The 24415-nt window shown below is 40.4% G+C and overlaps 1 protein-coding gene across 2 annotated transcripts in view; it reads left to right on the top strand.

Annotated features, from left to right (window-relative positions):
* LOC141762796 (fibroblast growth factor 14-like) overlaps positions 1-24415 on the top strand; it is a 62426-nt gene that overhangs the window by 8309 nt on the left and 29702 nt on the right. Inside the window, exon 1 of one of the 2 annotated variants that reach the window (XM_074626864.1) lies at positions 50-1437. The exons of the other annotated variant lie outside the window; for it this stretch is intronic. Coding sequence (XP_074482965.1) covers positions 756-1437 — 682 coding nt within the window. The 5' untranslated portion in view covers positions 50-755. Of the gene's footprint in view, positions 1-49; positions 1438-24415 lie in introns of those variants that run through there. 2 annotated transcript variants of the gene reach the window in all.

Raw genomic sequence — 24415 nt, 5'->3', positions numbered from 1 at the left:
TTGTTTTGAAGGAGCCAACCGGAACAGGTGTTTGGTTGAATTGCTGCCTCTTTGTCGCTGGTTGGGTATAGATAGTCAGTGCACCTCCTCGCGCCCCACCGGCCCGTCGGTCGTCTCGAGCGCTGCTGAAGAAGACGCTGAAGCACCGGAGGAGCGCGAGAGGAGGACCACGAGCCGGACCCGGTCTTCTTCTTCTTCCACTTCTTCTCCATCTCTAGTTTCTGGAGTAGTAGAGACAGCAGCACCACAGTCCAGCAGCTTCTCTTTTCATCAGCAAGGTGAGGAAGAGGAAGAGGAGGAGGAGGAGAGGAGGAGAGGAAGAGGAGACAGACAGACAGCAGTATCTTGGCGCATTGGATGGAGCTTATGGATTATTGAGAAGTGGAGGCCGAAACGCGGATGAAATATTCATAAGGACTTTTTTTAAAGAGGAAAAAACACAGAGTGGGAGCGTGCAGAGATTCACCTGCAGTGATTCACCTGCACACTGACCAGAGGACCAGAGACCAGAGGACCAGAGGACCAGCTGCTGCTGCTGCTGGAGAGTCTGCATCTGTGTGTACAGTGTGTCTGACTGAGTGTGTGTGTGTGTGTTTGGAAAGGAGCCCCCCTGCTGCAGTACTTGTCTGCTGGTACAGGGATGCCACCGAGTTGCTGACGGACCCCCGGTATCCGCACCCCCTCCTCCTCTCCTCCTCCTCCTCCTCCTCCTCCTCCCGGACGGACGCATCGACCCCCTGCGATTCCCCACTAATATGCAATGGTTTTTTGTGCAGAAGCCTTCAGCTGCCGCGTACCGCCGACTCCACGCTAGCGCCGCCGCAGCCGCATGCCTGTCCGCCGCTGCCGCTCCTCCTCTCCCCGACGCGCCGCGCGGCAGACGACGCCATTTGAAGAGGAGCGCTTTTCGGGGGCTTTTGACGCCGGCGCGGCGGCCGGGCGGCGGCAGCAGCAGCAGCAGCGACCAACTCTCCTCCTCCTCATCCTCCTCCTCCGCCGCTGAGGACCACTGGCCGCTGGGGCAGCCAGAGGCGGAGAAAAGCGCCGCAGCAGCGGTTGCTCTTTTCCTGTGCGACGTCGACGCGGAATACGTGCGGCTGCTGGTCTCCGCGCTTGTGGAGGAACCTGGCGACGAGTTCCTGCTCTTCTTCTTGTCTATGGTGCAGATCGGTTGGCCGAAGCACCGCCGAACTGAGCCCAACAGCTGGCCGGCTCTGCTGGCATGCAAACAGGGGGGCGGATCAGCCCCCATGCGGTGGGTGAATTTTAGGCTGCCGCATCCGGAGCGCCTCTCGTCCCCCACCTCCTCCTCCTCCTCTTCCTCCACCTCCTCGGCCAAATCCATGCGGTTTATTTGGAACAACATTTCCAGCAAAGGATCGCATATGCTGCAGTGTCTTTGTGGCAAGAGCCTCAAGAAAAACAAGAACCCAACTGGTGAGTTTTGTAGTGTGTGTGTGTGTGTGTGTGTGTGTCTCCCCCTCTCTCTCTCTTTCTGCGTGTGTACGTGCGTGTGTGGGGGTGATGGAGAAAGTCTTTATTATTTCTGTACGTGTGCAGCAGGAGTGTGTGTGTGTGTGTGTGTGTGTGTATGTATGTATATTCCCTCCCGAGAATGCACTGTTCGACTGCTTGCTGGTGTTTCTCTGCAATCGCAGTTGTGCAGCAAGTGAGTGCACTACAGGGATGGGAGGGGGGGGGGGTGTGATTGGGGGAAGACTGAGAGAGGATGGGGGAAAGGGGGGGGTGATAACTTATTAGCACAGAAACTGACTACAGTGTCAGTGCGTGCGTGTGCGTGGCAGAGATGCTGCAGAAAATCAAGTCTAATGCAGTCTGCAGTCCCGTTCAGGCTCCAGTAACCTGCATGATTAAACAGCACATGGCCTTATTTAGACTTCCACTGTGGATATTCGGCAACCGTGGAGCAGGAGGAGTGTGTTTTTCTATAGTGGCTGCAGACATTTCAGTCAAACTGTGTGGACACAAACATCTTCTTCTCAAGAGATCGAAGACTAAATGTGATGCTGTGTTAAGCAGAGCTTCCTGACTTTAAAATGTTTATTCCAACTTTTTCATTCAGGTGAGCTGTTAATGATGTCCAACGTCACACTTGGTGCACTCACCGGCAACATGTCCATCTTCTTAAGTTGGATTTTGTGTGTAGATAACTTCAAAGATCAGGGCTGGGAAACCTTACTGTTTCAAGTCCCTTGCTGTGTTCATCAACAGGGTGCAGGGCTGATATAATTAAGAGTGAGATTCAGTTTTAATTCACCAGCGGCTCTTTTGATTCTCTTAGTCATGCTCTCCAGAGGGTACAGGACACATTTAGATTTGACCAAACCAGATAGTTTGCTTTGGTCTCCACCAGATTTTCCCCTCTGCTGTAGATGAGGGCAGGACAGAGATTGACATTGGCATTACAACAGGAAGTGGACATTGTTGACATTATTGGCATATTGACATTGCATCGAAAAGTTGGCCACAGTGTTTAGAGGGCAACAGCGGGCCCCACAAGGCCAATTGTTGAAGTCAGATGACTGTCAAGTTATATATGCCAAACTACCCATCATATCCATTTGTCATCTCTGAGCTTGGAACTGTAAGATGCTGTGATTGTGTTGTTTATGTGTTTTAGAGGAAGCCTCACAGCAAATTACATGTACAAAAGGGTACATTACAGTTACATTTACAAAAAGCAATTGGTATTGTTTGTATGACTGGTCCATTAATTGATAAATCAATCAGCAGCAAATAATTAGTTGACAATTCCCTACTTTTTCAAGTGAGGAATATCAAACATTTGCTTGGCCACAACTTTCTAATTAACAGTATTCCCTACCATTGTAATTTGAAAACTTGTAATTTAACTTTGTTAAATTGTGATGGGCCCTTGTCATCCTTTTTATATTTAATGATTAATCAGCCAAGTGACAAACTCATTGAGTCAATAATTATAGTAATGCAGCCCTAATATGAGGTCAGCTGTGTATACAGTATACAGTGACCAAGTCCTTACTGTAATCTCAACCAAAATAGTCCTTTTAAAAAAGCTGACAGATGGAATTTGTAGTTATGAATATGCACATTTGTAGGCACTTATACAAATACTGTAGTTCCATTACTTTCTGTAGTTTATGACCTGATAACTTTTTAAGATTAAGATTTTTTTGGTCATATGAACTGAAAGGAGAAGGCATTTTACAGGCAGTCTGCAGCTGGTCGTTATTCTGTCTTGCTCAAGGGCGCTTCACCAGGCCTTGATTAAAGGAACAGTACACCACTATAGACCAGCCAAAGGGCCAGTAGAAAGTGGCCCATTTATAAGCAAGTTCTAATTTAGACATCTGTTACTGGGATGTTTTTCTCCTCTTGTTTGAACTTTGACCCAACCAAGCTATAGTTTGTTAAGCTCCAAACAACCTTAAATTGGTTGAATGGAAACGCGTCACTGTCTTGTTGTTGAATGTCTGTATGTCCTTCGCATATTTTGAGAACCGTTCATCCGATTTTCTTCACACTTGGCGGGTGTATTGCTGGGGACCCAAGGGAGAGCAGTGTTGAATGTGGTGCAATTTGGCCAGATGTTGGCGCTATAACAATTAACTTTACATTTTGGCCAGTAACTTATGAGTCTCAGAAACAAAACAAAAATTCTGGATTTTATGGGTCCAGATGAATCTATCCATATAAGCCACGTCCATTTGCGTCTAAATTGATTTTCATGCATTTTGAATTGTGTCCAAAATCTGTTTTTCGCTGCTCCTCCTTCAAATTTTGAGCAGTCGTCACCAAATTTGGTACAGAACATCTCTGGAGCAAACAAGAAAAAGTTACTTTTTTTGTATTGTTAATGTCCCAGACAGTTTTGCTATAGCTGACCCTCAAAGTTAGCTCAAATGCTGTGGGCAGGGCTTATATCACAAAAAATGTCATATCTCCTGAACGCTTTGTGCTATTGGGACCACATTTGGTGGACATGTGTAGATAGGATGTCTGAGTGACCATGACAAATTTGGTGCCATGCGGTCATTAGGTGGCGCTGTAGCAGCGTCATCTAATTATAAAGGATGAATCTCTGTCTGTCTGTCTGTGTTTGTATGTACCGAATGGGCACTGCACTAGTTTGGGCAAAGGATCGGAGGCCTGGGACGCCTGCCAATCAAGCAAACACACACCAAACAGAATCATTTTTTAACCTTTTTGTAATATCTCCTAAATGAAACCAATTTTCTCTAGTCTGAGAGTGTTCTCTGAGCCATGATGTTGTTGTTTAGAGTGCTGTATAAGTGGAAAGAGTTGGGACAAAGCATATAAAGAGTTAAGTGAAAACTCTGCCCTGCTACCAGGCACTCTATGATGCACCAACAAGCCTATTTACTCAGAGCTTAATGTAAAATTGTCATTATGTGGGCACTTGAATGTTCCCCCTAGTCCTTTGCTGCATTTCTCTATACATTAACGTCGCTCTACGGTGGCATTGAGTAAATATCTGCGTAACCACAGACAGTCAGCACTGAAAAGTGATGAGATGAGGTCAACAAAACATTAGTGCTGTGTCTTCTCTTTGTCCCCGAGTGTTTAACAGTCAGTTGTTAGAGTGATTTCAAAGCACCATCCCCGCGGTTTGGAGCTGATGTGTAAAAAGGACAAACGCATAGTAAATCAAATCTATATAAACAGTGCAGCATGGTGTATGTCAGCTTTGGCCATTGAGGTGACTGTATTTTGTATTTTATCAACAAACATTTCAAGAAAAAAGTCACATGTCGTGCCGTGTGTGATCGACAAGTAATCTCTGGGAAAACACAAGAGCAGTAAGGCTTAAGCGCCAAACATAAACCTCTAATCTTGCAGATTAAAGGTGAAAACAAACAGTATTGATGTGTTGGCACAGGTGAGAGGATTAATTTGCTACACAGAACTGAACGGTTGTACTAAGTGCAACATTTTCTTTTCACCGCCTGCCAACACTACACTGCCTGCAATTTATAAAGAGTGTGTCACATGACTGGTTGTTTTGTGGTGTCCTCTGGGCTCTGTGTTTCCGCTTTCGTTCCTTTATATATTGTGCTCCTCTCCGCTTATTTGATGGATTGGCTCGAAGCTTAGGATTTATGAGAGAACGTGTGATACATAAACAGGAATATTAACCTTATTACTCATAGTTACCCTGCAGTTTCAAACTCCCTCTTTGGGTATGGGACGTCATTAAATGGACAGACTCTGAGTTGCAATTTGTTTTCAGTATACTGAAAACAAAATCAAGTATAATATTACTGCAATGATGATACGTGAGCCAACCCCACCTGCTGATGAAGACCATGAGATCTGGTTGAGAGCGTCTGAGGAAGCTAGAAGGTGGACCTTGAGTTAAGATTTCTTTTGTCGATTGAGTAATTTGTTGAACCAGTGAAAGTCTGTTTATGACAGGTTTGATATTCCATTGAATGGTTAAGCTACTATTCAAGTAAAAAAACATTTACTTCTTAACTTGCTTTAGGTTTTTGGCTGTTTGTGTGATCAAATATTCAAATTTGAGACACTGCATTGGAATAGTGAACTTGTAGTGATCACTTTTCATGTGTTTTTTCTACATTTTATAAACTAAATTACTTAAAAAAGGAATAGATGGGTGCCACTAGTCATATATCCTTGCATTTATCTAATTCTCTGCACCAATGAGGCAAATGACTGTATTTATTTGAAGTCTTTATATCATGTCGAAGTGATTGCGACTGGCTCATTGTTTATTTTCTGGTGTAATGCCAACGGTAGTGATGCTGTGTAGATCGATTGCAAACAGGAGCTCAGATACTTGGCTTGTGCATATGTCGTTTTGTCATGCGAGGCGCTTAGCTAATGAATCTCACCCACCCACCCACTCACACACACAGTGGGAATGCAAAGAAGAACGGCAGTACGTACCGTACACGAGCACTTTCCCACCGGCATCCAGCAGCCAGCCTCATAGATTTATAGCAGCCAGCTCCATTTAGCTGTCACTTTCTCTTTTAATTAAAGAAAACAATCTGTATGAGCTCTCCCTTGGAGTTTTAGTGTGTATGTGTGTGTGTTTATGCGTAATACACGGAGCAGTTGGTGGTGAAATATGGACCTGCTGCAGATGGGGAGGAGGCAGCGTTTCGCTGACTCAAGATTTGTTGCCGTTTTTCCTCTGAATTGCACTATTTAGTGAAAGTCCACTGGGACGACAGAAGTACAGCTTTGTTTAGTGTGTATGGATGTTTGTGTGCATCAGTATGTATGTGGGCGATTCAATAAGAAGCAAGCTAAACGTTTCAGTTTCTTTCTTACAGTTTTTATACTGTACATCAAAGTTGACTTTTACTTAAAATCTGTGTTATTATGATAAAATGGATTTCAATTCAGATTCAGATTAGATGTTTACTGCAGCTGTTTCTTTCTTTACATTCTTCTCCATTCCTCCTTGGTAATATTAAACTGGTTCACTGTCAAAAGGCACTGAAAATATTTTGTTGTGTGCTCTAGATGCATTTTTTGTGAACAATTATAGCATTGTTAACAAATTAGCGTTAACTTTGGTGAGAAATATATTGGCTTTCCTGTGGCTGCTTTACAATAAAAGCCACCCTATTCTCCGGTTGAACACTTTGTGTTCTATTTGCTCGTTTTGGTCTTAGTCGACGAATTCTTTAGTCGATTTGTCGATTTTTATGCTTTTTTTTCATGCTGAATGACTTATTTCCAAGAAACTTTTATGTGATTCTTTGTGGAGAAACTAAGTTTTACAGATCTGTTGATTAAACCAACTAATCGATTAGTTGACTAAAAATTTCTTTGGTCAAGAACAGCCGTACAGTTTGCATTAGCTGTAACAAAGTCAACTCAGTTACAGCTGTAGGAGAGCGATCAATTAACAGGGATGCTTTCATCAATTAGATGGAATTATCAGCATCAAAAAATGGCATAAATTGTTTAAAAAATGGGGTTTGATGTAATTAAATCAAAAGATTATAACTTTAAAGATAAGATAACCACAGACAGATTCATCTTAAGTTCAACCATGACATAATAAAAACTCACTTTTCTGTAAACTAAGTCAGGTCCCACTGCGACGGAGCATCTTCTGTTAGAAACAGCTGAAACTGTGTGAATGGAGGTCCAGTGTCGTAAATGGGACTCCGCCTGTTTCCTCCAGATGAACCAGCATCAGTGTCATTCATTGTTAAAAGGAATAAGGCCCAGTGTTACTCAATGTCCCATATGACGTGACCCAGATAGAGACGTTCACCCTTTATAGCACGCGTAGGCGTGCCATGCTCACCTTCTCTGGAGAGTTGCCATTAAGGCATCCTACTTTATATTTTATTTAAACACTGGAGTATAGCAGTGGGGTTCGTGCCAACTCGGATCTGTCACTGCAAGTGAAAGGCACACGCATATACACATGCATACGCTGCACATTTATGTTTAAATATATATCTTATTTAAATTTAAATCGTGAATATCTTTGGATCCATGTCCTATTTTCTTCAAGCTTGCAGCAAAGTAAATTTGTGTGTCTCTCTTGTCTCTGTTTCTCAGTTGCGTGCTTGTCCAAAAAAGTGATGAGTTGACAAAATAGTGACAGTCATCGTGATGTGTGTCCTCTGAGGTCACATGGAGGGTTTTTCTGTGCAGTATACGCTCCCTGTAAGTGTGTGTATGTGTGTGTGTGTGAGTGATCTCATTAGTTCATGGCCTCATTGTCCAAAACACACTGAGTCTGCAGAAAAAAATGCATTCTGACTTTGCTGCTCTGACCTGCTTTCGTCTGAACTCTCATGTACGTCACACTTCACACACTCACAAGCTGTCAGCTAATCACACCCGTCACACACACATACAGTGCAGCAGTCACACAGGTCATTTATATAATCAGACTGGAACAAACTCAACTTTCTTATGTGACATTCGTAGCTTCTTTTCATGTCTTATACACAATTTAGTACAGTTACAATATCAAATTTGCTGTTAAAGATAAAGTTAGTGGCTAGCTGGTGAACATAGTGGAACATTTAGCAGCATAACAGACAGATATTTCCCTCAGGAGTTGGTGGAGACTGTTTGTACTAACTCTATGCTCCATATAGTACTTCAGTGTAGTGTTGACACAACTTGGGGAGCTGTCATGTCGTCCGCCTTTATATACAGTCTGTGGACAGTTACTTTTTTGATTTTCAATGTATTTTTCAATGCTGTGGGCACATTGTGATCTGCTCATTGACATCTCTATTCAACACAAGCTGGTTTATTAAATGTTAAACTTGCATAAATCTCCTAAATGCAAGTTTTTCAAGTTTTATTCCTCCCCTTATATTTCTTTACACATCTCTGCTACATGTTTAGCCATCTACCAAATTGTTGCATTTCTGAAATGACAATATTTAGTTTATTTAGTTAGTTTTATTGAAGGGTGTCATTTGAATAAACGTATGAGACTGTTGCTCTGCTGATTACAGTGTGAAACAGTATAATTTTCCAAACGAAACAATGATTAAAAGTGGAAAGGTGAATGTGAGAATGTGTGTGTGTTTGGACGGCTCTCGCTCCAGGATTCTGTCAAGAGAGAGTGAGCGCTGAGTGTTATTTTTTCCAAGTGCACTTAAAAAGCAGCAGGGCATCAAAGGCTCCACTAAGAAGTGTTTTCGCAGACTGAATGATAAGAAGCAGAGAAACACTTGACAACAACTCAGTCTCTCCCTCTGACTTGCTGCATAAAATCTGTTTCATTGGATAGGCTGGTAAAAAGGAAAAAGTCTGTTTTCATTTTACAGATACATATCCAATAGCCTACTTTTTCCTCCTTTTTTTATCTTATCTTTTTATTTATTTATTTTATTTTTATCATGATTGTGTGTTCTTTTTTTTAATTTTCACTTTGTTTTATTTTTCTTGTCTTTTTTGTGTACATAATAGTAGTCACTGGATATATCATACAGTTGTTAAAAATCATAATAAAGTAAAAAAAAAATGAATGAATAATAATAATAATTGGCTAGTGATATTCTTTTCTTTGACAAAATAAAATAATAAAACTTAAGGTGCACTTAGAGCTTTTCCCAGAGCTTTCACCCATATCACACAGATGTTGTAAGCTCAATAGCTGTCATCCACAGTACTTTGGCCTTCAGTTAAGCATGAAAAAGCAGTTAATCGTTCAAAAGAAAACATAACTAAGCGGCTTACATGATGAGTTCCCCCTCTGCAGCTTTTTCTTAGCACCTCGTCTCTTTATCTCTGTTCTCCACTTCTTCCCTTTGTGCTACCTCTCTCTCACACACACTTGAGCTGACTTCCCTTGTCTGCGTTAACCTTTCGCTTGATGACAGCCCTGCATGACATAATCGCCATATCTGTCCTACTCACTATTTGCGTGTGTCGCCGACGTGTGTGTCCTCGTCTGAGGCCGCGTTGGGGGACTCCGGGCGATTTACGAAATGAGTTTTCAGTGGAGTCCAATGGGCTGCTGTCTACAAGTGTGTTAGCCATGGACTATGAGTTTATACTGAAGATAGCAGAGAGGAGACTAAAAGCTGCTCTGGGCAGATGTGATCCAGGTAAGATACTCTTTACACCGGCAACAGCTGTGTGCATCTGTCCTGAGAGAGAGACTTAAGAGGAGAATAGAGAGAGAGCAGGATAATGACATATACTGCCACTTACTTTTCCTCCTGAAGAGAATCACTAATAAGGAAAATGACTTTATAGCAATGCAGTCATTGAAATATACAGTTTAAGGTATCAACTGTGGTGGTATATTTACTTAACTACACTTTTATTTGGCTTCATCATGATCTCTGCAACTTTTCAAAAATGTACTTACAATGAATTTGTCAGTTTCTGATAAACATGGCTAATGGGACATAGAACTTAATTTAAATTATATGGTAGGTTAAAATATTTTCATAGGGTGTTTGGGTGTAAGACAAAAGAGCCTGAAAAAGACCAAGAATACCACAGATATGACTGACATTAGAGCTGCAATGATGAATCGATTAGTTGTCAACTTATTAAATTAATCACCAACTATTTTTATAATCGATTAATTGGTTTGAGTCATTTTTTTAAGAAAAAAAAAAGTCCAAATTCTCTGATTCCAGCTTCTTAAATGTGAATATTTTATGGTTTCTTTACTCCTCTATGACAGTAGACTGAATATCTTTGAGTTATGGACAAAACAAAACCTTTGAGGACGGCATCTTGGGCTAAGGGAAACACTGATTGACATTTTTTACCATTTTCTGACATTTTATAGACAATCGGTTAATTGAGAAAATAATCGACAGTTTAAAACACATTTTAATCAACAATGGAAATAATCACTAGTTGCAGCCCTAACTGCCAGGTTTGGGACGGGTAAAAAATGATCCTACAGATAATCCTATCCAGATAGGATTAAGGGTACTTTCAGGGATAGTGTCAGTTCACGATCACTAAGATTCCTGAGCCCAACACAGTTCTTATACAGCTTATACAACAGTAGTTGATCAGGCGTCACCCTCTAGCCTCTGTCAGGAGGACTCAGTGTGTGTGTGTTGGTCAGATGAGGTCATAACGCCCGCCACTAAAGCTTCTCATCTGTTGCTTCTTAAAGACATTTTTTGGTCCACGCTCTCATGTGAGTCACGTGACTGAATTGCCTTTCCATAAACGTATGTGCCAGTCAGTAGTTTTTTCCACAAACTCCTTAAGATTCTCTACTTTAAACTATTACACTTGGAATAGTTTAAAGTACTCAAAAAAAGCTGTGATGGTGAATTAAACACGAGGTGGCAAACACCCCCATGAATACTGTCCCACATGAGTCACTTTACAGTAGGAGGTTGTTCACTGGGCGAGCAAACTCTTTTAATCAGAGAGCACGTTGACCAACACGCACCACCAGCTCGAGAGACAATTTAGATATTAGCCAATATGATAAAACTGCACCAGGCCTGCTGACTTTTATAGCTGTATTATTTTTAATTTTTCTCATTATCAACACATGTTAAGATCTAAGCCCCAAGCTCACTATTATAACTTTTCTAAAAGGGCATTAGAAAGTAAATTCATTGAAGCTGTCTTGGAGGAATTAGCCACCAGGGCAAAAAGAGATCTAAAAGGCGTCACCTCTGATAAAAAATGCTTTTCATATTGTGTTTTGATGGTTTACGCCAGTAATTGATACTCTGCTAAACTCTGCTTTTGTGAAATGAGAATATTGGGGAGCAATTTCACGCCTTTTTGTCAAATCTTAAATGAATTGTAACGCTAACACTCTTGTCATCTCGAATCCATTATCCTGTTCTCTCTAAGGCCTCATGGACGCAGCTGTGTAATGCTTATAGAATCAGTGTTTTCAAAGTCCAGGGTGGGCGTGATGTATTTATGCACTTGTACCTGTGAGAAGTGCTGCTCTTAGATCTGTATTGTGGCACAATTTGGATTAGATGCAGTGTTATGTTAGCCTCTCGGTCTGAAAGAGATCCTCACATTTACTGAGCCGCTGAAGTGTTGACATAGTCACTGAGAGGGATTACAGTACACACATGCACACATACTGTATACAAGGTGCCTTTAATGCAGCGATGTGGGGGAAACAGATTAGTCAGGGCATTTAGCCTTTATACCCTGCCTATTGTCATGCCACACTATTGGACTTAAAGAAAGAACGAAAAGGGACAGATCTGCTCAGGTTTTGAGTTCGTAAAGCTAGTTTTATTGTAGTCTATGTTACTGGATTTGTTAGCCTTTTGAGTTTTGAGCCAGAAATCACGACTGACCACAACAATAGAAAGCTCCTTTTCCAAAAATCCACACCCTCGTCGCCGGTCATCCTCCTCCTCTATCCAACTGTGGACTCTTCTCCACAGAGCGGTGTGAGGAATAACATATTTTTTCAGAACAAAATAGCTGAAATTAGGCATTATTTTACTCAGACTATAGCTGACTGGGACTGCTGCCGAGAGAGATAAGCTTTCTTCTCGCCCAGCGTGTGCGCGACTGTGGGTGGCTCTAAAAACATTGTGCTTTGTCGAGCCTTGGATGCTTAACAAAGTTTTATCTCTTGTCACATTATCTACCTACGCTCTCTGTTCCTGTTATTCAAAGCTAATTTAGTGCCTTATTCAGTCCGCCGGCTATGCATGGAGCCTTTGAAAGTACTCATATTGTCACTGTTTTTCATGCTGTAACTAGCAAAAACAAAAACTTGTGTTCAAAATGTTTTAATCTGTAACACCAAGGGGATTAAAAAGCAACTCAAGTGCACAGTCTTTTGTATGATGCCGAAGTGTTGTGACAGAATTGCCAACACAATCAAACAATGACCCTCCCGAGACGTTGACTGACTCACTATACAGAGAGGCCAGCAGTGGTGTCAACATGCAGAGAAGCATTACTCATTAAAGGACCAGTACACTGAACTCCGTGCTGCTGGCAGAGGAGCAGTGGGCTGGGAGTTGTGGTTTAGCTGAGATTGAAGGAGTGCAGCTGCTGGGGGAAACCATTTAATTCTAAGTGCTTTCTGACCCAGATCACTGCACTACACTCACACACACAACCCCAAGCGGAAGAGAGAGTAAATGAATTCCTATTGACAGATGCATTATATTCCCCACAGTCAGTACAGTACTATCAATCTCCAGCACTACACTGTATTAAAGTGATTGCACACATCACATGGGAGACCACTGTTAATATCCTGCTGTATCATGATGATCAGTTCCTAAAAGTAATTCAATATTTTATGTGTGTATCTATTGAAACAGACATAGCCCTTTATTACTGATGACTTAGGGGGCTGTTATAAATTGCAAGGGGGCACATAAAATAAAATGAATTGATATAACCATGCAATGCTAAATAACAAGAACATAAGGATACTCTTTAAAAAAATCAAAGAATACATTTATTTAAGAACGGGATTGGTCTCTCTTTACAACCACAAAAAAGCAAGGCGGCTAAGAAACCAAACTAAGTGACGTGTTCTGTCTGTCCATCGATTTCCTCCGCTCTGTTTCAGTACTACGGACAGCGCCGCACATATGTTCCCCCGGCCCCTAAACACAACAAACAGCGCTGTCCATGGTTCTGAAACAACAGCTTAACGAGAGTCACATATATCTTGCCTAAGTTTCGAGAAAAAACACAGATACGATTCAGCCTTTTATTCATAAAAAATACTATATCAGACTCCAAAAGTTATCTGGGCCCCACTTCCGTAGTCCATGGTGATGGCACACACTCTCCAAGTAGTAATTGAATACAGGTGAAAACTGCAGTCTCAGTCCCAGTCATGATGTGTTTGGATAACAGAGAGGAGATGATGTGGTATCATGGCAGTCTGCTTGACTGACTGTGCTGCATGATCTATGTAAAGAGAATGAGTAAGCATGACATAACATGAGCTTTTCATACACTGCTCACAGTAAATAATCCCTTTTGTATTTTATGGCTTTGAATTAGTTGACTTTCCGTATGTTATCTTTTAGATTAATTTATGTAAATAGATGTTTACCCCTTTTTCTAAAGATTCTCACCCTTCAACTTCACAGGACTGCTCATTAAATACTCAAAATGAACACTCAAACTTCAGTTATAATGTCACAAAAGAAAAAAAAAGTAATTGTAAACGCACATGTTTTAACATTTGTAAAACGACATAACCCAACTTAACTGTAGTCTAACACATGCACATGTTTTCTGACTAAACAGTAGAGCTGTTAACTCTGCTTCAGACTGCTCCACCACATTTTCACATCATACAAACATGTTTTCAAGTCCTCCTCCACCTCCATCCAGCTTTGACTCTCAGCACCTCCATAATTCTAACTTTTGCCTTAAGGATTTCTCCCTTCAGTCTCTGTAGTTATCTCTCCCCTCTCTCTTTCCCTCCTCTCCCCATCCTCCCATCTTCCTCTGTAGTTCTGACTTTTTGGGGAAAGATCTGGAGCGATTATGTAACCACTCTGACGCAGAAGTCTCCTCATTTTTGCGTGGAAAATTGTCACTGATGAGTTGAGCCTCCTGCTATACCTGCTCTAGCAGCTGCTTGTGACCTCTCATCTCTCTGAGAAATGGAGGGAAATGCCTCAAAACAACTGTAAAAAACAGCTGTAAGAATGTTTCATACAGTCTTTTTACAGTTGGTCACTCTGGAGAGAAGGCAGGGCTAACACAAATTGACTTTCACTGTTGTTACTTCACACTTCAAAGCACCAACAACACCAGGAATATTAAAGCAGCACTTCCTGGGGATATCCCTGTGAAATGTCCTTGAGGATCAAAACAGAGAGCTTTTAAAAGAGAGATCAATAGTAATATGTGAGGTGTTTAGAGGACCACGGCCCATGAAGCCCTCTATTACTGTACAGACACCCTGCTGTTGTGGACAGTCTGAAGTACTTACCCTTGGGGTGTAGACCCATGTGGGGTTGCTTGATATGCAGACAGGAGATCTCTTGATACTGTTTGATATATTCTAAATGAAATAGAGTTCAAATATTCTGCGTGATCTACCTGGATCATCCTCTATTTTTTTACTAAAACTGAATTTAAAACCTTAGCAAACTGACATGACAACCTTCATTACTATATGTCACCAAAATGTGGATTGTAACATGTAAAACTAGTGTAATGGCTGGTTTAGAACCAAACAGGGTTCATGTTGGTCACAGAAGATTAACTCTGATTTTTGCAAAAGTTTGCCAATGGGAGTCTAGAAACCCTAGCACTCGAGACCGCTGAGTCTGACACACCCTTGTATTCCTGGGATCAACAGTTTGATTTGACATCTGTAATGGCTCTGAATAAATCCTGCAGTGTGTGAGAAGGACGTAGGGTGTAAACAGGCAATCTGAGCTGAGGTTACTGTGAGCTGGTCTAAGTGTTTTAGGGAGTAAAACAAGCCACTTGTTGCACTTAATGCAACTATAATATGGCAACCAAAGTAGGGGAAAGTAGAAGTATGCCAGCCAAAACTTTAGTCCTATAAGGTAAAATGTCTCTCATATTTAGAAGGCGTTTTGTCTTTAGTTTTTCCAGATAATCAGTTGTCTCGTCCTCTGTCTTCTGTTCTCTTGCTTCCTTTCCTTTTGGTTTAGTGTCAAGTTTTACTTTAAAAAACCTTTATACATAGGTAAGTTTTGCTGTGCAGTGCTCTCTTTATGTAGGAAAGCCCTGTTTACACTCAGTTACACACATTCACACCTGGAAGCTTAAATTTTCATTTAAGTCAAAATTGCATTGCAGCATCTCGGTCCCACAGTGAGGCTAAGTTTTGGTCCTCATATTGAACCCCATAAACCTTTTAAAGCAAAACTATATAGCATTTGAAAGGAAAAATAACACATTCTTCCTCTTTCAAATGAAAAGTTGAATTCATAAGCAATAAAACATAACGTTGCTCAATTCAACTAACTGAGGGGTTACACTGACTATCTGTTATAGCCTTACTTGATCCGGTATGACCAGTATAACTTATGGTAGCAGATGTTACCTAAAGATCGCTGTGTAACTGATACGACTGTGCCAAATTGCCTCTGTTCTTGCACTGCTGTTAAACTTAATAGTCTCACTTTAAACTAATAATGAAACCTCACTTCCATTTAGATACAGGAGGTAATTGGCAGTAAGAAAATACTCTGTAATTATGCACATATACCTTTGTCTGTGGTTGCTAGGTTACAAGGGCTCTTGTGGTCAAACTCATTTTCCCCTTTCAGAAAGTTCTACTTATAATAATAAAGTTTACTTTGCCACCCAGACTGACAAACTAGTATGAAAGGAACAAAAACACAGTATATGTTTCGCTGTGTCTATCCCTGTGATACACACACATCCCTGTGAACACCCAGTAGATGTTACGTTGTTCACCGGTCTTTGTGCTGAGAGAGAAATAGGTATAACACAGAGGAAGAGGGGAGGGAGATTCAAGACACTAGAGGCAGCAGATAGAGATGTAAGGAAAGAGAGAGGGGAGGTGAATGAATAATTCAGTCCCTCCATTCCCTCTCTCCTCCTCCCCGCTGAGTTGGAGATGATGAGACAAGAGGAGAGGAGTGGAGACAAGAGGAGAAGAGTAAAGGAAAGAAAAGGAGAGGACAAGTTAGAGGAGAGGAGACATGGAAAGGAGATTTAACAAGAAAGGAGATTAGACAAGAGGAGAGGAGAAAAGGAAAGGAGAGGAAAAAGTAGATGAGAGGAGACAAGAAAAGGAGATGAAAGGAAAGGAGAGGGGATGAGATGAGAGAAAAATGAGAGGAAAGGAAAGGAGATGAGAGGAAACAAGGAGAGGAGACAAGGAACGGAGATGAGAAGGGATGAGATGAGAACAAAAATGAGGGGAGAAGAAAGGAAAGGAGATAAGAGAAAAAATTGAGAGGAAAGGAAAGGATAGAGGAAAATTTGAGAGGGAAGGAAAGGAGAAGAGAGGAGGGGAGACAAGGGAGATGAGAGGAAACAACAAAAGGAGAGGAGACAAGGAAAGAAGAGTAGAGAAGGAGATCAGAAGATCAGAAGATACAAGGAAAGAAGATGAGAAGGAGATGAGAAGATACAAGGAAAGAAGATGAGAGGGGATGAGAGGAGAGGAAACAAGGAGAGGGGACAAGGAAAGGAGATGAGAAGGGATGAGAGTGGGAATGAGAGGAGAGGAAATGAAAAGAGAGGAGAAGAAACAAGGACAAGAGATAAGGAAAGAAGAGGAGAGAGGGGATGAGAGGAGAGGGGACAAGGAAAGGAGATGAGAGTGGGAATGAGAGGAGAAGAAACAAAGACAGGAGACAAGGAAAGGAGATGAGATGAGAGGAAACAATAGGAGGAGAGGACACAATAAAAGAAGAGTAGCGAAGGAGAGGAGAGGAAACAAGGAGATGAGACAAGGAAAGCAGATGAGATGAGAGGAAACAATAGGAGAAGAGGACACGAGGAAAGGAGATGAGAATGGATGAGATGACAACAAAAATAGGAGAAGAGGAAAGGAAAGCAGATGAGAGGGGGGATGAGAGGAGAGGAAAGGAGAAGAGAGGAGACAAGAAAAGAAGAGTAGAGATGAGAGAAAACAAGGACAGAAGAGAGGAGGAGAGGAAAGAAGGGAAGGAGAGGAGAGGAAACTTGAGTACATGTCTGCGTTGTATAGATTTCAGCAAGTATGTGAGAGAGAGACACAAAGCCGCAGGAAGTCAGAGCCGCAGTTCGATGAATGTAATTGATGCCAGATGTGCGTGTTGTTCTCTCTGCATTCAGCAGGTGTTCTCTCGCTCCGTTCGGAGATCCACCTGCGTCACTAATCACTCGTTACCTTGGTAACAGTGGATTTCCCCATGTCTGCGCTGCTGTGCGTGTGGGCGGGTGTCTGAGCGTGAATTATGACTCATCCTGCTCGGTGCAGAGTGGCTATCCTCACACTCCTGTCTGGGGAACACCCACCCACATCTGTTACCTCCCTGTCTGTCTCTCCTTCTCCTCTCCTGTCGCTCCATCTCTCGTCTCTCTCTCCATCCATCCTCCCCTCGCTCTCAACTCTTTTCTTTCTCTCTTCTGCTGCCCAGACTTTGCAGATATTTGGCTAAATGTGATGTTTACCTGTTGCTCACTGTGTTTGTTCAGAGCAGGAGGGGAATACGGTAATTAGCATCACCATGATCAAACAAAGAGCGCCACCTACCGAGGTGCTGTTTGATAGACAAGCTATCCCCGGCGAAGTCTTATCTTTTATTGATGAAATGCAGTATAAATGAAGCCAATATCCTTGTGGACCATACCTATAACCACTCTCACCAGGTTAATCTGTCATTTAAAGGAATAGTTGAACATTTTGAGAAATAAACGCTTGTTATTTTAAGACAGGGAACAACTGATTTCCCAAAAGTTTGAACTATTCCTCAGCAGTTTGGTGAGCTATTAGGTGTTATAAAGTTATAGAACTGAAGTTAACCCTCCAGACATAAAGTACACAAAAGTATGTACTTTTCAAACAAGTAAAAAGTGCTTCACACAAAATTGACAGTGTCGTGAGAAAATGTTCCCTGTCTTGGCTCAAGCACAGGCCCTCTATTGTACTGAATATCTATGAGCTTCTTGGTGAACATACAGAAAACAAAGATCATAACCAAACAGTCATCTTCGTCCTCCCACATGCAACATGTTCTCCCAAGGTAGTCGAGCAGTTTTGGTGCCATTACTGCACAATTACTTTTTCTTTTTTTTTTTTCTCGTCAGCGTAGGCAGCGCTCCTTTTGTTGGTGTTTGAGAACAAAGACGGTCTAAATGCTATTGTTTTTGGCTGGTTCATTGGGTTTATTCACATTAGTTTTGCTTTGAAGTAAGAACTCTGAAGCCCATAGAGGCTTTAGACACCAATGACAAAACATACTCCGCAACCATTCCTGCCCGTTTTGCTCCAAAATTGCGTGTTGTTTGAAACCTTTTATTTATTTATTTTTAATTTTCATCACAAACAAAAAAAAGTAACATCTACAGACAGACTCACAAAACATACAAACCCCACATACAAAAAAACAAACGTAAAATTAAATAAAATTAAAAAAATAATAAAAAATAATAATTAAAAAAAAGGTTTCAAACACACAATTTTGGAGCAAAACGGGCAGAAATGGTTGCTGTTGTTTGAAACCTTTTTTTAACCAGGTGTCTGTTCCCTAATGGGACACTTATATGCTTCATTTTTGGCCTGATGTCACACCAGAGGGGCATTTGAACCTGCACCTGCAACCTGCACATGAAAGGTCCTATTTTTTCTGCATGAGGAAACTGTTTTCACATAACTGTAAGATCTGTGACTCCATTGGTCTCTGAACGTTAATATCCCAGGCATAAGTGAACCAAGCAGCTCAGGGCCAGCCTAGCAGACACCGATCTGACATTTTCAGTCCCGATGGCGATACCTGGGCTTTGGGTATCGGCCGATATACAGATCCAATACTATAATTGCTTTCCTAACAAATAAATATACATTTACTGAATTAATCTTTATTATTAGAAGGACCAGCAAATGCAGAAACAAATTGCTCAAAGATTAAGCATGAATTAAAAATTCCAGCATATAATGTATAAAGTATATAAACATATAATTAAATTGAATAGATCGCCGATAACCAATCCAGCTACTTGAGTCAGTATCGGTCCGATATCCCAAATGAGCATAACAGCTATGAGGAATTATTTTTTATCATCACAATTGTTAATGTAATTTTTACAAATTGTCAATAAATCACACGCCAAATAAACCCACCTTAAAATCTCAATTAAACCTGAATAAAAATATTGTTTCCTGTGATATTGCAGTGATCTGTCCATCCCTAGTGGTCATGAAAGCATCTTGAAGACTGATAAAAAAGTTACAGAGCAGTGGCAAGTACAAAGTGAGCAGTGTATGGAATCAAAATGCATTCAAGGATGTAGAAAAGCAGAGTAAAAGAGAGGGAGGTGGATGAGTGCTGTTGTCTTTTACTGCCTGTAGAGGGCGCTGCTGCCTGTGTGCAGACCCAGAGGAACATTGCAGACACATGGACATGCAGGGAAGCTTGAAATGGAATAGAAAAAGAATAGCAGTGTGTGTGTTTGTGCATTTTCTTTCATATATATGCACACTATTGCATATTTCAGTTTACTTGCGTGGGTGTTGTCTTGCAAACCGTGTACTATGAAGCAGAAAGATATGGGATGAGCAGTTTTTTTTTTATTTTGAGTGGATGGATGTTGGAATAAGTGGATGGAAGAGGGACGAGGCGCGAAGAATTTTTTCTTTTGAAGTTTAAGAGCCGTGTCCCGCCTTCCTCCGACGCTATAAAAAGCAGCAGAGGAGATGAATTTTAATGTAAATGAAGCTTTGATTTATTCATAACTTCTTCTACTTGGACTGACCTGGATAAAAACGGCGTACACACACCCTCACTCCTCACACACACACACGTCTTTCTTTGTTCCCTTTTTATTTCTGCTGTCTGGGAGAGAGAGACAAGCAAGGGCGAAGCAGTTTGTTGCTTTCTGTGTGGAAATAGTTGTGTTGTCAGCAACATCGGAGACAAAAGCAGGAAAGCCTGTCGAAAGATTCTGAGTTTACCTGGTGAAATGGGACAAAAGATGAAGATCTAGGGTGACAAACTGCTGCTGTTGCTATGAGTCTTTGACTATAGGCCCAAGCTAAGCAAAGTATATCAGGACAGATATCATAAAAACATAATGGCACTGACATATTTTCACTTCTCAAAAAGAGCAACATCTGATAAACTCTTGTCTGCATTCAGAACTCCATTTGGTTTTTATAGCGTTTAAGGGGTTTTCAGTCATTCACACTTTAATCTTGTCTGTGCAGGAAGCACCCACGCTGTTATCATTATGTACCACACACAGTGAACAACCGCTGTGTTATTGATGCACTACTGTTATCAGTAAACTCCTATTGTTGGGCTCATGTTCTTAGACACGCTCTGGTGCCACCTAGCGGGCAAGAGGGAAGACGTGCATCATATTTCTGTGATGCCTTGGGAGAAAACTGTCTGTCTGAGTGTGTGTGCATGTATGTGTCACACACACTCACGCACATACAGAGGTGGAAGAGAGACAGTGGTTTCTGAGAGAGAGAGGCTGTTCGCTGTCCATGGTGCTGAAATATTTTTTGCTTAAAGTGTTCTGACCTGCTTTTGACATCACGAAGCCTCAAAAAGCGACATCCGATTATTTTTTAATCGCATCGGCTTCACCCGCTGCACTCGAGTCCTTTTTTTGGATCCCCACGACACGGACAAAAATAGTTGGGAATGAATAGGACTTTCATTTATTCAGAATAGTTTTAAAACCAAATCAAGTAACACAGTAAAAGCAGGCTACAAACTACCGGTAATACATTCATTTTACATCTTATTTAATTGTGATATAATTACTTTTATTGTAAGCCTTTTTGAATGTATCTTCACTTCAATCTTTATCTGTGACGCAGCCTAACACACATATAACAAGCAGTTGTAATATAGAAACAATCTGTATTAGTATCAAAAGGCTTTATCCCCTTAGGAAAATGATTGCATATTGAATGACAACCTATTAGACAGTGAGATATCTTATATGCAAAGTTGACATTTGGGACCGACAGTGATGGAAATGGTTCCACCCTTTGGACACTTGAATGTGATAGTATAGAAGTAAATTTCATGCACCCTGCCTTTAAAAAAAAAAAAAAAAAAAAAAAATCCCCACGGCCAAAACCGTCCATTATTCATAATAAGGACGGATAGATCGGGAAAAAGGTTTTGGGATTATCTTTTGATATGAGTTTCCCTGCAGAAGAAAGGGAAAATTCATTTCAGCGGTCTTTGTGTCCATGCTGGGTCCAAGCCCATGATTTATTCTGGAGAGATGGCTGACCTACAAAAGACACATTTGTGCTGGCTTGTTGAAATCTTGGCAAAACTTGAATCAGAACTTTTAAAGAAATAATAATAATACTTTATTAGACTTTTTTGTGTCTGGTTGTACATAATACAGTGAATCATAGCATTCTAGTGCACTTGATTTAATCATTTTTAAACACACAGTACACCTGATACACTGTTAAGAATTTCCCAGTAAAATAACAGTAAAGAGCTGGCAGCAGGGTTGCCTTTATGTTACTGTAAAATTAACATTATTATACTGTCGCTGAAATGTACAGCTTTGTACTGTTAATGAAAAATACAGTTTGAACTGTTTTTTTTAAAATTAATTTCACAGTATTTTACAGTTAATTTACTGTTTAAAGATACATTATATAGCTGTTTTTTTACCTTTCTTTTATATTATCTTACTGATTTGTTTTAATGCACTATTTAGGTTTTTACATACATTTTAATAAACATTATTTTTTGCCTAGATGAATAGACTTAGCAGGTTACAGACAGGAATAGTCACACTAAATACAATTAAAGGCACTTGTTAGGAAAAAGGCTATAATAGACTTGTTGACACTTTTCCCAAAATGTGTGTCTCTAGCTGGCTACAAGCACAGAATGCAAACCATAGCAACATGTGAGTGAAGAACATCACAGAGCTAATTCACTGATTCTCCAATCATGTACAATGTAAAAGCCTCACATGTGCAGATCAGGTCCCAGAATTAAAAAAATACTGCATGAAACTGTTACTGATGATACTTTAGACAGTTGATCAGCAGTAAAGTGCGTTTTTTTAAGAATGCATTATAGTTCAGTTAAAAAACGGCCTATGAGCGTAATTTAACAGGTTTTCTTTTGTATTAACAGTAAAGCACTGTTTTTAGCAATAAAAGGTTAATACTGTTGAAATCCTGCTGTAAATTAACAGCAATTGTTTACAGTGTACTGTTCCATCAGGGTGGAAATGTGAGAGTACTCAGTCCTGTAGTCTAATCTTACAGCAGGCTTCGACAGGTATAGAGGCACGTGTGCAGCACACAAACCAGACATGTGAGGCAGGTGAGCTCTACACTTTATCAGCCTGTCAATCAGCCCTCATTCAGTCATTCAGAAAGCACCGCCATGAGCTGAATACAGAGCAGGTGATGAGTGGAGCAGGTTGCATCCTTTACTTGTGTCAGTCTAAAATAACATTAATATGATAGGGATGCAAAATGTTCTCAATTTTGCTTCACAATTCAAATGCTCCGTTTGGTAAAGTAGCCTAATAATGAAGGACACACAGACACACGCACACACACACACACACACACACACACACGCACGCACACACACACACACACACACACACACACACACACACACACACACACACACACACACACACACACACACACACAGAGACAGACAGACAGACAGACACACGTTGTGAGGATGACAGGTTGTTTTTGGGAGCGCGTGTGTGACCGCTTGCTCGGCGCGTGGCTCCAGTGTGGTTCCAGAGAGCGCTCGCGCTTTCACCAAACGTCAAGTCACCCAGAACGACAACCACGTGGGACATCCGGTCATCACTTTCAAAATAATATATAATTGGTTAATTGATACTGTATAAGTTTGAAACACATTAAGTCAATTTGTTTCATGTAATGTTCCCTGTAGACTTTAAAAATAAAAAATAAAAACACATTTAAAGAAGTTCCACAATAGCTTATAACAGGAAACTAAAGGTCAAATCTTAAAAAAAACAGGCACATTATAAAAGAGGAAACACAAGATGAAGCTGTTGGTACTACAAGAGACATTTAGCATGTAGCAGCCACTGATAAAATTATATTTAAAAGGAAATATAAATCATATTTATCTGATTTACATTTAAAAAAGTATGTTTTTTATAAGGTTATACATTTTTTTTTGGTGAACAACTTTTTATTAGTTCATGTTGACAGAAAAGAACATATACAGATGTAGTTCCAAAGCAATTAAACTTAAATTGATTCATGGTATATTGTGCATGTACATAATACCTAGCGTACAAATAATGATATGGAAACATGCATATTGATTAACATAAACGGATAACCGGCCGGTGGAGGAATGCACAGCGTGAGGTGTCTGTAAGGCAACTGGGGCGTAGACGGCACACTGTTAGTGTGTGCATGAGTGGCAATGTGGCACCATGGAATAGACACCGGTAATGTCCAAACCCACAGAGGACACAGACACAAAGAGACACTCACACGTCACTTTGACATGAGAGTGATTCTCAGGTTGGATTTTAGAAATAAACGCATAATCTTCTGAAGAAACAAAATCCTCATCTCCTCTCGTCAAGGTGTATCAACCGTGTTTTTATGTCTGCTAAGGTTATTCATTTTTCTACAGTTTGAACCGTTGTGTTTCTAGTAAGATTAATAAAATGTGAAATAATGTAGATTAGATGACGACCACTTGATGGCAGCAACAAGTAGCAAAAAGACAGAAGATAAAAGAAGATAATAGTAGAATAAGAACACAGTGAGTTGTCACACTGTAAAAGGTTAAATAATGTGTCTGTACAGTGAGTCATTAATGTACACTGTAAAAAAAAAGTGTAAAATAACAGGGGCACCAGAAAATGTCTGTTAAAAAACGGAAAAATACTGTCCGTTAATTAACATAAATAAACTGTAAAAAAAACAACTTTAATTATCTTTATATAATTAGCCTTTATTACTGAAATATTACAAGAAATATTTTACTTTTAACATATATTTGTTGTTAGGATAGTCATACACCGTAAAGACCAATTACATAAAAATCACAAATGAAACATGTCATTTTACGTTGCAAAAGCCCAAACATTAACTCAAAAGTTTTGCAAAAAAAATCTGTATTTTTTACAAGAAATATTTTTAGAATTCCATGAAATCCTTTTCTTCTAACATAAATTAATTGTTAAAATAGAGTCATAAACATCTAAAAAAACGGAATAATTATCTTTAAAAATGATCAAGAAAAGCTTAAATACAGATAAT

The sequence above is a fragment of the Sebastes fasciatus genome, chromosome 24, assembly GCF_043250625.1.
Source record: "Sebastes fasciatus isolate fSebFas1 chromosome 24, fSebFas1.pri, whole genome shotgun sequence".
Taxonomy (NCBI): Eukaryota; Metazoa; Chordata; class Actinopteri; order Perciformes; family Sebastidae; genus Sebastes; species Sebastes fasciatus.
This window is presented reverse-complemented; position numbering and strand designations above follow the sequence as displayed.